This window comes from Myxocyprinus asiaticus, chromosome 27 (genome assembly GCF_019703515.2).
Source record: "Myxocyprinus asiaticus isolate MX2 ecotype Aquarium Trade chromosome 27, UBuf_Myxa_2, whole genome shotgun sequence".
Classification (NCBI taxonomy): domain Eukaryota; kingdom Metazoa; phylum Chordata; class Actinopteri; order Cypriniformes; family Catostomidae; genus Myxocyprinus; species Myxocyprinus asiaticus.
Window position 1 is genome coordinate 26,209,295 of NC_059370.1, and position 14,509 is coordinate 26,223,803.

At 35.5% G+C, this 14,509-nt stretch overlaps 1 protein-coding gene across 2 annotated transcripts; it reads left to right on the forward strand.

The window, feature by feature from the left end:
* The first annotated feature begins 305 nt into the window (after positions 1-305).
* Positions 306-14,073, forward strand: LOC127417870 (beta-2 adrenergic receptor-like). Of its 2 annotated transcripts, XM_051658107.1 has the most exons (3): positions 306-395; positions 2,731-2,763; positions 9,209-14,073. In XM_051658107.1, exons 2-3 carry the CDS (start codon positions 2,758-2,760, stop codon positions 10,454-10,456), a joined length of 1,254 nt encoding a protein of 417 aa, XP_051514067.1. In that variant the 5' UTR covers positions 306-395; positions 2,731-2,757; the 3' UTR covers positions 10,457-14,073. The 2 variants fall into 2 exon arrangements, with proteins under 2 accessions (XP_051514067.1, XP_051514068.1); XM_051658108.1 differs by lacking the exons at positions 306-395; positions 2,731-2,763 and adding an exon at positions 8,278-8,491.
* Positions 14,074-14,509: the final 436 nt, after the last annotated feature.

A 14,509-nucleotide genomic window follows, 5' to 3' on the forward strand; every position in this document is an offset into this window, starting at 1 on the left:
TATCTATTTCAGCCAAACTCTGAGCTAAAAGATGGATTTGATTCATTTTAATGAAGACTCATGATTCTTGTGTTGCTGTTTTTAGGACAGTAATTTGGAAAAGTGGTAACTGAAGCAATAGGATTAACTTGTCACAATTCAAGATAAGTGTACATTTGTCATATTGTCATTGGTCCACACTGTATCTTCTAAAAATGAACACTAAGTGCTAAGAGTAGTCCATTACTACAATGGGATGGATTTCCTTGAAAAGCATTACCAAAACAAGGCTAAATACAGGTGGTGTTTGTTGACTTGTTAAATCCTCCATGTAGAAACGCCCAGCCATTACAAGGTGTTCATTGCCTGAGGTGCCATTGCAGGAGATTTGGGACAAACTGTCTGCAACATAAAAGGTATTTATACAGTGACCCCGGAACATATTTGAACCTTAAGACACACTTAAAAATGTATGAATGCCTTAGCATTAAATTACAAAATATTAAACCCAGTGGCATTTATTTTACAAACATAAACCATAAACACACTTTTCAAGCAAAACACAAAAATAAGCGTGTTGGGTTTATTTTATTAAATTAAATTAAGACAAAATGTACTTGGACGCTTTCCAGTTGTCAAACTTTGTAGAACTTGTTAAAGTGATAAACTACACCTGCTGTTCTGCATAGAAATATTGCATGTATCATTGGACACATGGTAAAGGACACATTTTATAGAAGGATTCCATTATTCATTGCGCAGTTAAAAATGTTGTTAAACTCTACCTTGCCAGAAACGATACGCCATCCGAATATTATTTAGGAAAACTAACCTGATTTTTATCTTGCAAATATTAATGTATACAGAGAAGGAACAAGTGTTCCAACTCATATCCAAGAGTGGATATTTCCCAGGTATCCTGAGAGAATGGGGGAGGAAATAACTTGACCATCTGTCTGCTACACTAGCAGATTTACACACATATATCTTGCAACAACTGTGATAGAAAGTAGGGCAACTCTGCGACATCTCACCCTTGTTTATCCTGCCTCCTCTAGTACTAACTTTCTCTTTTCCCTTCCTGCTTTGGTTCATCACTGTCCTCATCTTGGCATGTAGCCCCTGCTCCCACTTTCGTGCATTCAACCACCCTTCCCAAGTCTCTCACTGTATCCATCTCATACTATTTGACTATTTCATGGTAAAAAATATGTCTTACATTTCATGCTATGACATCGTTCTTTCATTCCATTCTACAGACACATATTTGACCCCAGAAACATTAAATTTCTGCCCAGCCTCTTTCCATCACTCTCTACCCGCTGGTGGCTATTAAGGGCCAGGGGCTAAGCTTCCCTGCATGGAATGCTTTTGTCCACTTCGAACAGACAATGCATACAGACGTGTCCTTGAATGTATCCGCAACATAAAAAACATCTAAAGGTTTAAAGGCCTTAACCTCTTTAGACCCGAGCATGACTGCTGTTTGCTTTTTGCAGTGCCCTTTTTGATTTTTAACTTGTAGCACCTAATAAACTTGCCAAAAAAAAAAAAAAAGAAAAAAGCATATTGTTTTCCTAAAACGTCTGTCCACATATTTGGACAGCGGGACTAAGATGTGAAATATTAAATATTACCAAGCAATAGAAGGTCTTTTTTATTTTATTTTTTTTTATTTTTATTATTGTTTATTATGCCTCCAGGAGTGTTGATTATTCATGCTTTTGAGACATTACGGCTGATTTTCTGTAAAGCTGCTTTGGAACAATATGTATTATTATTTTTATTTTATTTTTTTTACTTTGGCAACAAAATCTTAATGTTCTCTCTTTGCACTGTCAAACAATCAAGTGATAGCCAGTCCTGAATCATTTTACCAATCAGAAATAAGCATAAATAATTTTAATTAAAAGTTATGGCCAGTATCATCCAGTCACTGCAAACTACATTAAAATAAAATTATACATTATAAATTCAGAATCTATGTACTGATTATCATTGTCCCATGTCTGCCAAACATGTTGAGTGGTCCAAACATCGTCTGCAGCCTGAAACTGAACTTTTGGTCAGATTTAAGGAGTGAATGCTCTTAGCTGCATTGGAAATCTATTGGATTCTCCCTTACTCCCTATTTAGTGAATGACTTCACCTCCAATGTGCTGTCTGTCTGCACTGGTCTCAGGACAGTTTGAAATGCTCCTTACTTTCATCCAAACTCCATATAAAGACTCTGAAAGCAACCATTTATTTTCTCAATGTGAAAATACACAGTAAATATATTATTTCTAATGAATAATTAGTGCTATTGTCAACTTTAATGGTAAGTGTGCAATTCAATTGATTTTGGATGAGAACAGACCAAAATATTACTCCGCTTTCACTATAAATATTGACATCTGCAGTCTCTTCTGCGATCATTATTTCAACCTCGATTACATTTCCTAGGGCCATCTAGTGCTCTGCACATACGTCAAGCATGAGGACGTGTAATCATTAAATCATGATCGTGCCTAGAGGCTGCAATGGCAAGATGTACAGTGAAAAAGGAGTTACATTTTGGTTTGTTCTCAAGCAAAACCAGTTGGATTGCTTCAGCAGACATGGATTACGGCGTTGGAGTCAAATGGATTACTTTTATGTAGCCTTTACGTGTTTTTTGGAGCTTCAAAGTTGTGGTCACTATTCACTTGCATTGTATAGACCTACAGAGCTGAGACATTCTTCTAAAAATCTTAATTTGTTTTTTTGCAGAAGAAATAAAGTCATATCTGGAATGCCATGAAAGTGAGTAAATGATTTTAAAAGAGAATTTTCATTTTTGGGTGAACGATTCATTTAAGATGGTATGGCGGGGTGATCAAGAGTCAGACACAGTGGAGAGGTGTTTATTTGAAATAATAATCAATGGGGATAAGTGTCCAAAATAAAGGGGGATCTGGTGCACTTGCGGTGAATCAGGATCTGTGTAGATCAAAGTTTTCATACAAGCAGTGAATGATGCTGAAAAGATATGCCTGGATGGGTATTCCTTTAGATTACATCTAAAAACACTCCATCACCATGCATGGTACTGATGTCTGGATGAGTATCAGGTCTACAGGGTTCTGCCAAAATGAAGGTGGGTTGTTATAAAATATATATAATTTTTACAGTCTGATAAGTTGGTGTTGATACATTTTACTCACTGAAAATTGCAGTTTGGGGACTCAAGTGGAAATACAACAATCTTTCGTTCAGGCTAAGCAAAGAAACATAACCTGCAGTGTTTAAGAAGGGTGAGCAAAATGTGATTAATTATGAAGTTAATTTATAATTGTTGATATATTATGGGACATTAGCTTTTAGAGATTAAAACACAACAGACTCCAAGAACACAGCAGGCTCCCCACCTGCAAATGGAGCAAACAGGAGATTTGTGAACATTGCATCTGTCTTAAAAACAAGCTCCCTCCTCTAGGACATATCCATAAGCCCCTCCTCTCCTTGAGGAGTTCAGCTCCCACACTCAGAGGGCCAGAGTAGGGAAATACATGCATACAGTGAGACACAAACCCTGTGATGTTGAGCCAATACAAACCAAGCTACAGGGCCAATTACACACAACTCCAAAACCACAACTCCCACCGCAGATTCATGTCTCCATAGAGCACATTCTAGATGACCGCTATCCACTTTTCAGCAGTGCTCTTTGTAACTTTGACAGCCAGAATTTGGCTTTCCTGAGGACGGGAGTGTTGGAATTTATTTATGTCTGAGATCACAGAGATAAAAAAATAAATAAACAGTTGATTCCAATCAATCTGTTCACATGCACATCAGTATTAAGTACAGATAGTGTAAGTTTACTTTCTTTAACACATAAGGGCTCTCTGGGCCTACTCAGTAGATAACAAAGCTGACTGTAATGATGATAAGGGCACTGTTTTCCAAAAACCACAATATACAGACCTACAGATTTCATCTATATGAATCATGGACTCATGAACCATTCTCAATCAAGTTCTGATTGACTGGAATTTACAAAGTCCTCTGTGATCTGCCTCCATATAGGTTACTAAGAACAGAAAACCTTGTATATGTGATCATATGTCCTATGATCTAAATTATATATATATATATATATATATATATATATATATATATATATATATATATATATATACATACACACAGTACTGTGCACTTAAGATGTTTCACAAAAACATTTGTCTTAAGATGGTTATTTATATCTTCAGCTTTAGTGTGTCAATAGGAAAAATACATTTTAGACTCACAAACATTACTTTTTGCAAATAGAAAAGATTAGAATAGAAGAACAGGGCGCTCTGCAAGAGATGGCATTGCCCCCACAGAGCCCCCCACTGAACATCGAGTCAGTCTGGGATTACATGAAGAGACAGAAGCAATTGAGACAGCCTAAATAGATAGAAGAACTATAGTGAATTCTCTAAGAAGCTTGGTACATCCTATCTGCCAACAACCAAGAAAAACTGTATCCAGGTGTACCTAGGAGAATTGGGGCTGTTTTAAACGCAAAGGTGGCCACACCAAATACTGATTCAGCTTTTTTATGTTTACTGGACTTTGTATGATGTTAATTGATAAATGAAAACTATTTATGGCATTATTTTTGAAGACATCCTCACTATGCAACATTTTACACAAGTGCCTAAAACTTTTGCACAGTACTACATATATATATATATATATATATATATATATATATATATATATATATATATATATATATATATATATATATATATATATATACTACTTGTACTTGTCACGTACCTTACAGTCTAGCTGATCCCACAAAAGCTCAACGGGGTTAAGATCCATAACACTCTTTTCCAATTATCTGTTGTCCAGTGTCTGTGTTTCTTTGCCCACTCTAACTTTTCTTTTTGTTTTTCTGTTTCAAAAGTGACTTTTTCTTTGCAATTCTTCCCATAAGGCCTGCAACCCTGAGTCTTCTCTTTACTGTTGTACATGAAACTGGTGTTGAGCGGGTAGAATTCAATGAAGCTGTCAGCTGAGGACATGTGAGGCATCTATTTCTCAAACTCGAGACTCTGATGTACTTATCCTCTTGTTTTGTTGTACATCTGGCCTTCCACATCTCTTTCTGTCCTTGTTAGAGCCAGTTGTCCTTTTAGCCTGTTGCTCCTTGTAGAACTTCATGTTCTTTTGGTAACACTTTACAATAAGATTGTATTTGTTAACATTAGTTTACTACTTTTGTTCACACGAACAAACATCAAACAATACTTTTACAGCACTTTCAACATTTAAAAGTTGCAACATGCGATAACATGAACTAACAATGAATAATAGTTTTTCTATCAAATAAAACTACCCAAGATTAATAGTTGTTCTTAAAAAATATTGCTCATTGTTAATGATACCTAATGTGTTAATATTAACATGTAGAACGTTCTTTTTTTTTTCTATAACTTATGAAATAAGTCCTTCATTAGCTTAATAACTTATACGTTTAACAGTAACTCTTTTTAACCAGTTAAATTGGCAAAGAATGTCACTGCGTGAGGCTTAAACACCCAGAAACTATAACAGATCTATAAAACAAGGAAGCTGGAAAATATGTGAGAAAAGAAAATGACTAATTTTTGTGCATGTTTCTTTGTGTTCAAAGACTGACCCCGTAGACACATAATTTGATAAGCAAAACAGTTTGCAACCACTTTTGCACATGCATGGCATTATGGTGCTGCCCCCCTTGAAAAGACAGATAAAAAAAAAATGTCCTAGTTGTTCCTATATGATTTAAGATGGCCTAGTTTATTTGGCAGGATTAAAAGATCTTGTCATTTACAAAGACCTGAAGTAACCTCATATATCGCCACTACCTACACATTTTTGATTACTTTTGATTACTATTACCTTAACAATTACGATACAACTTCTTTAAAGTGTTATTCCAGGTTTAGTACAAGTTCAGCTCAATCAACAATATTTGTGGCATAATGTTATTTTTCACAAAAAAATATTTTGACTTGTCCCTCAATTTCTTTACAAAAAGCTCAAATTTGGGTTACAATGATGCACTTAGAATCGAAGTAAAAATACTTACTGTTTCAAAAGAATAGACACAAGACGTAAACAATATGCCTGTTAACATGATTTTAGTGTGATAATTTCACTTATTAAAACTTTTCTTCGTTCGTTGCCATGATGATGTAGCGCCATTAACTCTAATACCCTAAAATCTATCAGTTTTACAGCTAAAATAATACAAGAGTTTTAAAAGGAGATTAATGGTAGTGCTTTTATAAAATTATTAGCTTCACATTTTTGCCTTAAAACCCTCCAAAAATTGGCTCCATTAACTTCCATTGTAAGTGCCTTACTGTATCCTTGATATTTCGTAACCTTGAGGGATGAGTTTAAATTATTTTTTTGTGATAATCAGCATTATGCCACGAATGCTGTTGATTGAGCTTAAATTGTATTTAACTTTTCATTCCATTAAGTTTGAAACGGTCTGGACCCTTTTAAATCCACAACTAGAAATAGGTTGAAATCAGTAGCACTTTATTCTACAGTACTTTTCTACATTTATGTACTATATATATTTACAACAACTACAGTAATTACTAGATACTAACCCTAAACATAACCCCAACCCTGACCTTAACCCATATTAAGTACATGTAGTTACCTAATATTACTCAGTACGTTCTTGGGTAAGTACATGGTAAGTATACTGAAAGTATACATACTGTAAAATAAAGTGCAACCCTGACATTTTTAGAGTATATTGAATTGAATTTTTACAGTCCATTCTCATGGGAATTTGCCCCCACAAGGTGGAATAACATACATACTCAGTACTCTGCCTTATGCCACCACATTAAAAAATAATATAAACAAGATTCAATATACCAAACACATAAAAAATCTGAAAATTCCACAAAGTAAATAACAATTTTAGAGCATAAAAAGGACAGAAATTAAAAAACCCTGAATAAAAACCTATAAAACCCTGATTTTGAACAGAAAATGTGTGAAAATGGAATTCACTTTTTGTAATGATGTTTGTAATGATGTTTATGAGGAACTGCCTACACCAAAGCTTCCAAAAAAGCCTTTATTCAAAAAATCTTGAATAAAGGAGAAGTATACCAAAGAGATTTTTCTCTACGAATCTTTGTGAATATATTCTAAAACAGCAATCTCACTGTACTCAATGTTCAATAGTTTAGCCAAAAATGTTTTGATTATTCCCAAGAATAATCGTGAAGTTATTTATCATAAATGTATTTGATACCTGCAAACAAGAGTGCCACTCATACTTCTTTATTCACATAAATCTTGTTCCCTCCCCTTTTCTACTGCAACTCACAAGTGGTAATCTTGTACTGCTCCTCCCTGGTTTACTGTAATCCCAATTTTATGTGTCACATTCCCACTCCTCCAACCCATCTCCTTCTCTTCAAAAGCATCCAAAAACCATCTGCTACCTTTAATTCAAAATCAAACTCTACACCCTAACCTGTGCTCTGTGGCCAGATACAACATTAGCTTGATACTGTGTCTTTCTAAACAAAAGATGACTGCAAGATTAACCTCCAGTTAGATTGATTAAACAAAGACTGTAAACTTAATCTCTGACCTCCTACTTTTCAAAACACTCTCATGACCAAATGTCACTGGGGGTACTTTCTGCCTGCACCACTAAAATGTCACCCTTGGTCCGTGTATTAAATGTCAGTAATCCACACTTAGATTGTTTACTCTCTGTAGAGTATAAGGGCTATCCAGACCTGATCAGCTGGTCTGACCCACAGGAAACAGCAAAGCCAATAGCTCTGAACATGATAAGGGCATTGTTTCCCAAAAGTAAAGACGTGCAAAGAATTTCATCTCTGAATCATGGACATACATGGCTTCAGCTATGTATCAGAGCACACCCTGGAATTCTGTGCCCAAGATTAGCCTCTACAGAGGTTAAAAAAAATAGGAATAACCACTCTATGGAAGTTGCATTTGCAGGCAAAGCTTGCGTGCTGTACAAGTGTAGATTAGGTTAAACGTTCCATAATGCATCATATTGTGTTGCCTAGAATATTTTGAATAATAATAATAATAATAATAATAATAATCTGTCATTGTTAATTAGTCCTGCATAGCAGTCAGCATAAATGCAGTGCAGCCTTCACCTCACTCTCCTGTCTAGACAGCTCATTGGCTGGAAGTCAGTTGTGATGTCATCACAGAATGTTATAAGGGCTCTGACAAATAGCCTGGGAGCCACATTCAACGTAACACAGCTTAGCAGAGTGATTGTGGGTGAGAGACTGAGAAACGTGCTGTGACAGAGAGGAAGAAAAAGCACAAGAGAGATAGACAGAGCTCGTGAAAGACAAACATAATGAAGTGGGGATCTCCTTATTTGTAACAAGCCTACAGACCTAAAAAAAAAAAAAAAAAAAAAAAAAGTAATTTGACTTTGAATGTGAGGAGGAGTGAAGGTGGGAGTCTTTTGGAGGTTTGTAAATACAGTTTTAAGATCTTTTTATATACTCAATGCATGTGTACATTAACACAGTGTTTGCTTACTTTGCTTGCCATGTTCTGTGTTCTTATATGTAAAATGTTTTGTCAAATAACCTAAAATGTGTTTTGTGTGGTAACTTTCAAATTAACTGGTAATATCCAAGTCAAATATATTATTTAATATGAATGAATCAACCTAAGAACATTAGATTACACCAGTGAAAACAAATTGAAAACAAGTGATCATTTAGAAATAGCACCTTCAGTGTAAATGGAGGTATGAGTAAGATCAAGATGAAATAGATACATTTGCATGTTACAATTTTTTATTTCTAAAATATTTTTTAACATGACTGAAACAACATTTGAGTTTGCTAAAAAAAAAAAAAAATGAAATGCCTGCAACCTTAAAGAGCTTGATCCTCCTGATCGAATCCTCAAAATTAATTTTATTAGTGTAATCTAATGTATTCAGGTTGATTCATTAATGTTAAATAATATTTTTGCCTTGAATCAAACCAGTTCATTTAGATGTTTCAACAAAAGTACATTTTTTTGTTTTTTATTTTTATTTCAGTGTAAGGATTAGATCAAGTAGAAATACACTTTTTACAGTTTATCTTGCTTTTGCACTAATTGTGCACTAATTTAGCATATTTTACAAAAATTAAGCATATTTCTATTTTTATTTCTTCATCTCTTTTGTCAGATCATGGGAAGCACACAGCCTCCTGAATCTCTAAATATCTCAGAGGGTTTAAACATTTCTGTGCCCAGCTCCTCTGACGGCACTGAAGTACGGATGGTGCTGCTGGGCATTGTCATGTCCATACTTGTCCTGGCCATCGTCTTCGGCAATGTGTTGGTGATTACAGCCATCGCCCGCTTCCAAAGACTCCAGAACGTCACTAACTGCTTCATTACATCACTTGCATGTGCTGACCTAGTCATGGGATTGGTGGTAGTTCCCTTCGGTGCCCTTTACATAATCCTGAACAAGTGGCACTTTGGCAACTTCTGGTGTGAATTCTGGACAGCCACCGATGTTCTGTGTGTCACAGCCAGTATCGAGACGCTCTGTGTTATTGCTCTGGATCGCTACCTCGCTATCACCTCACCCTTTCGCTACCAGTCCATGCTGACCAAGTGCAGAGCACGCAACGTGGTGCTACTAGTGTGGGTCATCGCTGGGCTCATTTCTTTCCTACCAATCCATATGAAGTGGTGGATTTCTGAAGATTATGAAGCGATAAAGTGCAAGGAGGACATTCACTGCTGTGAATTCGACACCAACGCTGCCTATGCCATCACTTCCTCCATAATCTCCTTCTACATCCCACTGATCGTCATGATTTTCGTCTATAGCCGTGTGTTCCAGGAGGCAAGAAAGCAGCTGAAGAAGATTGACAAAAGTGAGGGCCGGTTCCATGCTCAGAACAACAACAGAAAAAAGCAGGAGGTGGTAAGCAGCGGAGGGGTTGTAGACAGCCAATGTGAGGTGAGGAACATCAAGAAGCCTAAGTTCTGCTTGAAAGAACATAAGGCTTTGAAGACTTTGGGCATCATCATGGGCATCTTCACATTGTGTTGGCTGCCTTTCTTTGTACTAAATGTGGTGAGGGTCAACTATAAGGAAAACTTGCCATACAGAATCTTAAACTGGATAGGCTACGCTAACTCAGCCTTCAATCCATTGATCTACTGCAGGAGTCCAGAGTTCAGGTATGCTTTCAAGGAGATCCTATGCCTCAATAGGTCACGCTACCCTAATGTGAGGCCAGCTAATGGATATGTATATAGTGGGCATAGCTGGCAAAGTGAACACAAAGGGCGAAGCAAAGGCAGTTCAGACGACAGTGACCCAGCTGGGAACAACTCAGGTAAAGACGGATATGTGACTGTAGATACAACTGACTCTAATGGGAACTGCAGTAAAAGCCTAATGAGTGTGTTATAATTCTCCTTGCAATTCCTGACTCGTTCCACTTCTTAGTATATCACATTAAGAAAGGTTATGCCTCCTCTGGTAATTGGGCAAGGGTGAGAGCATGCTAGGGATGTTTCATGGGGGGAAACGGGCATTTTCTACCTCATTTTGTAATGTTTTCTCTCCAGCCTTCACTTGCTTTATCAGTTTATTATGCCATGACACTGTTAGTTCACTAAAAAAGCAGTTGCTTCGACCACAAAAAAACAAAAACAAAAAAAAACCAGCACTCCGGCTTTACTTTAAACGATCGTGTATTGGCAAATGTTTCTGGTCATTGTGAGTTTATATAAGCAGTGTTAATGACGCAGTGACACAAAGGAGGAGACGCACGCTTACTCTGTTTCTGTGGAGTGATCAAATAATGAAACGAAGTCTCAGTGTTTTCAATCATGAAAAAATGAGGGCTCATGGGTTTAATAAAAGACCATTAAAATGAAAGTTAATGAATTAGGACAGCAATATTTTACTATTGTAAAATATAATATAAATATAAAAACATATAAATATATATATATTTTTTTTTTTTTTTTTTTTTTAATATAGCCTATAATATAAAATACAGGAGTTCCAAAACAACAGTGTAAATGTAAAACTGACCAAAACCAAAGTTGACCAAAACAAGAGACACATTTTAAGTATTTAGAAATATTTTGATATTTAAAACATTATTTTTCATGCCTTAAAAGGAAATCATATATACATATTTTTATTTGATTTATATCTTTAAATTTAAATATGAAATATGACAATTTATATAACAATTAATCATGAAAGCCCTAAGAGAGACAATTAATCATCATAGCCCTAAAACAGACAATTAATCGTCATAATTGCAATTATTTGTCTGACAATTAATCGTCAGCCAGATTTCATAATCATGACAGCCATAACATGCAACGCTTCACAAGAAGTTTTAGTTTCCCTCTTGCAAAGCAGGTCATTTCATTTACAGTTCCTTTGTTTTGAATACAATCACTGCACTGCAATGCAATAAAAACCTGTCTTTACACCAAAATTTTATTTTGCACTTGCCACAGCTCTGTCATGTTCTGTTTTGTGTTGGCATGAGTTGACAATCTGAACAAAAGGGCTGGGTTAAAAATGACCCAGCATGCAAGAAACACTCTTATCACAGTGAAAGAGGGGGAAAAACCTTCATGGTCAAATACGCTTGCTGAAGGAAATTGCAGAACGCTGTGGTTCTGTCTTTCAGTCATGCTATTGCTGAGCATCCTTAAATGGAAGTCACTAAATATAAATTGATACCGTTTATGCAGTATTTTTACAGAATAAACAAAAATCTATGTCTCTTGGTTATAACACAGAACTCCTTTGGTGGCCTGTTATGATACTACTCATGTCATTTCGGGTCTCTCTAGAGGCGCAGGCCTGAATGCTGCCAGATACTCTGTATTTACCCTGGGAGTGTTCTTAACGTTCTCCTGTACAACTGAGCAAAATCCAACAAGCCTCTGATATTCTGTGTTTATCAAAGACAATATGTGACTCCTCCCCAAAAAAATAATCTAGAAAGATAAATAAATTAGGATGTATCTAGTTTCCTATCTACAAGCAATGATAGGCACAGCTAACGCATGTAGTGCAAACACAGTCATTTTCCTGTTCACCACTAACTCAAATTTCTGACCTAGGCGTCTAATCTAATGTTCCATACACATCAACAACTCAGTGTGGTGAAGAGTTTAAATTCTTGTCAGTGTTTGTGAACTATTAATTTAGGGCAAGCGGATTTCTGTAAGCCTGTTCTGCAGCCTGCTTACACTGTCGAAACTGTGAACTATGTTCTTTAGAAAGTCTCTTCATATCAGTTATGGCTTCTTTGTGGTCTTGTTTGATGTTATAGCAACTTATGTTGTGCGTATTGCAAAGCGCTTTAAATATTTCAGACATTTATGTGTTTACTTTCCATGGGGAAAATGTATTGTGATAAAACAATATTTCTATTTTATGGAAGCATTGCACCAAAGTGCAGTTTAAAACTAGCTTTTTAAGGGGATGTATTGTAAATCTATCCAAGCATTTACATTGTTAATATAAAACAAGCATTGTCAGTGTATCTCTAAATATTTAAAAGACCTTAGAGATTATAACAATGCTGGTCTTGTGGATGTCCTTGTTCAGGATATGAATGTGACAGCTTGGACAGATTTGATAACACTGCACCCTTCTGGGAAAGTTTCTTTCTGCAGGTAGCTCAACTGCCCACATTAAACTTTTGACCTGCAATCTTGTGCTAAATTGTTTTTATTAATATATTTGTGCAATCTTTGTCATGATGGTAGTGATGTGGTCTACTGTTGTGTTAGAACTGTATATTAATGTTGCATTTTCTGTGGATATGCTTATCTTTAATGAGTACAGTGTTTACATTCATAAATGTCTTTCTGTTAGATATGGTTTATGTTAACTGGCAGGCTAAATGTCATGAACTGATCTATGCAATGTTCTGGAGTTTCAGAATCAGAACCCTATACATCCCGTTGATGTCACGCAAGATGTCACAAAGTGCATTAAAGATGCACAGAGTACTTTGTTCCAACTTAAAAATTTTGCACTTAAAAAATGAATGGTTATTTTGACATCTACGTTTAAAATATGTGCACGCACATAAAATGACATCTCCAGTCATATCAGTGGCCTGTTTTATTCGATGTAAGTGTTATGGTGGAAGCCATGTTGAGATCACCAGCCGAAGACTACTCACTTTGGCTATGTTCGGAAAAGTATACTGCCTTACTATTCTTACAATTTCTGCAGTATTGTATATAGTTGTATAGTAGTATGCTTTTCTTTATCATGGTAACCCCTTAAAGTCAGACAATTTTGGTTCTAGAATAAATTAATCATGTGGTCAATTTGTTTTTGTTTTTTTGTTGTTTTTTTTAAAAGGGTAATTCTATGGCGTATGTAACTAAAAACTTGTGCTTTGCTTGATGTCGCAGTCACACCAATAGGTGTCAGTGTACATTTCCAAGACTACTGTTGAATTATCCAGCGAAACGAACAAAAATTACTTAGTGCACCTTCCATGAACTGTGTCTATACAGCTGTACAGAAAGAGAAAGAATATTATTATTTATTTATTTTTTTCAGTTCTGACAAGAAAAAGTGGTGTTCCAATTAACCTTCAACAGTTTACCTACATAGTTTTGAAACAGACATTTTGGAAAATTTTGCTCTACAAATTTGTATGGGAGGAGATTATCCACATTTGTTAGTACAGACATGGTGTGGACAGCTAATTCACTGATGCATTAATATGTGATTAAAAATGTCCTAAATATTGCCTTAATGACAATATTATAACCGATTTTAAAATTGCAATGTCAACACTTGGTTAAGCCTTTTAGCTTTTTAAAACCTTTTAGGAATGCTTAATTCATGGCATGTGTACTGTATATAATGCTGTATCAGTTTGATGTTTACTTTGAGCAACTTTCGCACAAGATTTATCACTGTTTTGTTGAACTCGTGAAGTATGTTCAGCTATATTTATTGTTCAGAGGTATGAAATACAAGTGTCATGCCATTTGTATTCTGTAATAAATTATGTATTTAATGTATGCCTCGAAGTGATGGATCTTTTTTTAATGTTTGTATGAAAGGCACAAAGTTCTCAAATTAATCCTTGGTATGTTTGTGAAACAAAAACAAACACATGATAAATCACATTGTGGATGACAGTTTTGGGGATTTCAAAAGGTCTTATATGCTCCTTAAAGGGATAGTTTACCCAAAAAGGTAAATCTGACATAATATACTCACCCTCATGTTATTCCAAACCTGTATGAATTCTTCCATGGAACACAAAAGGAAATGACAAAGATACAATATGGAAAAAGATACAATGAAATTCAACTGTCATTGTGGCTGTCAGTTCCTAACAGTCTGCCTAAGATCTCCTTTAGTAATCCAATTAAGAGAGAAAGTAATACAGGTTTGAAACAATATTAAGGGTGAGTAAATAATAACAGAATTTTTGGGTAAACTGTCCATTTC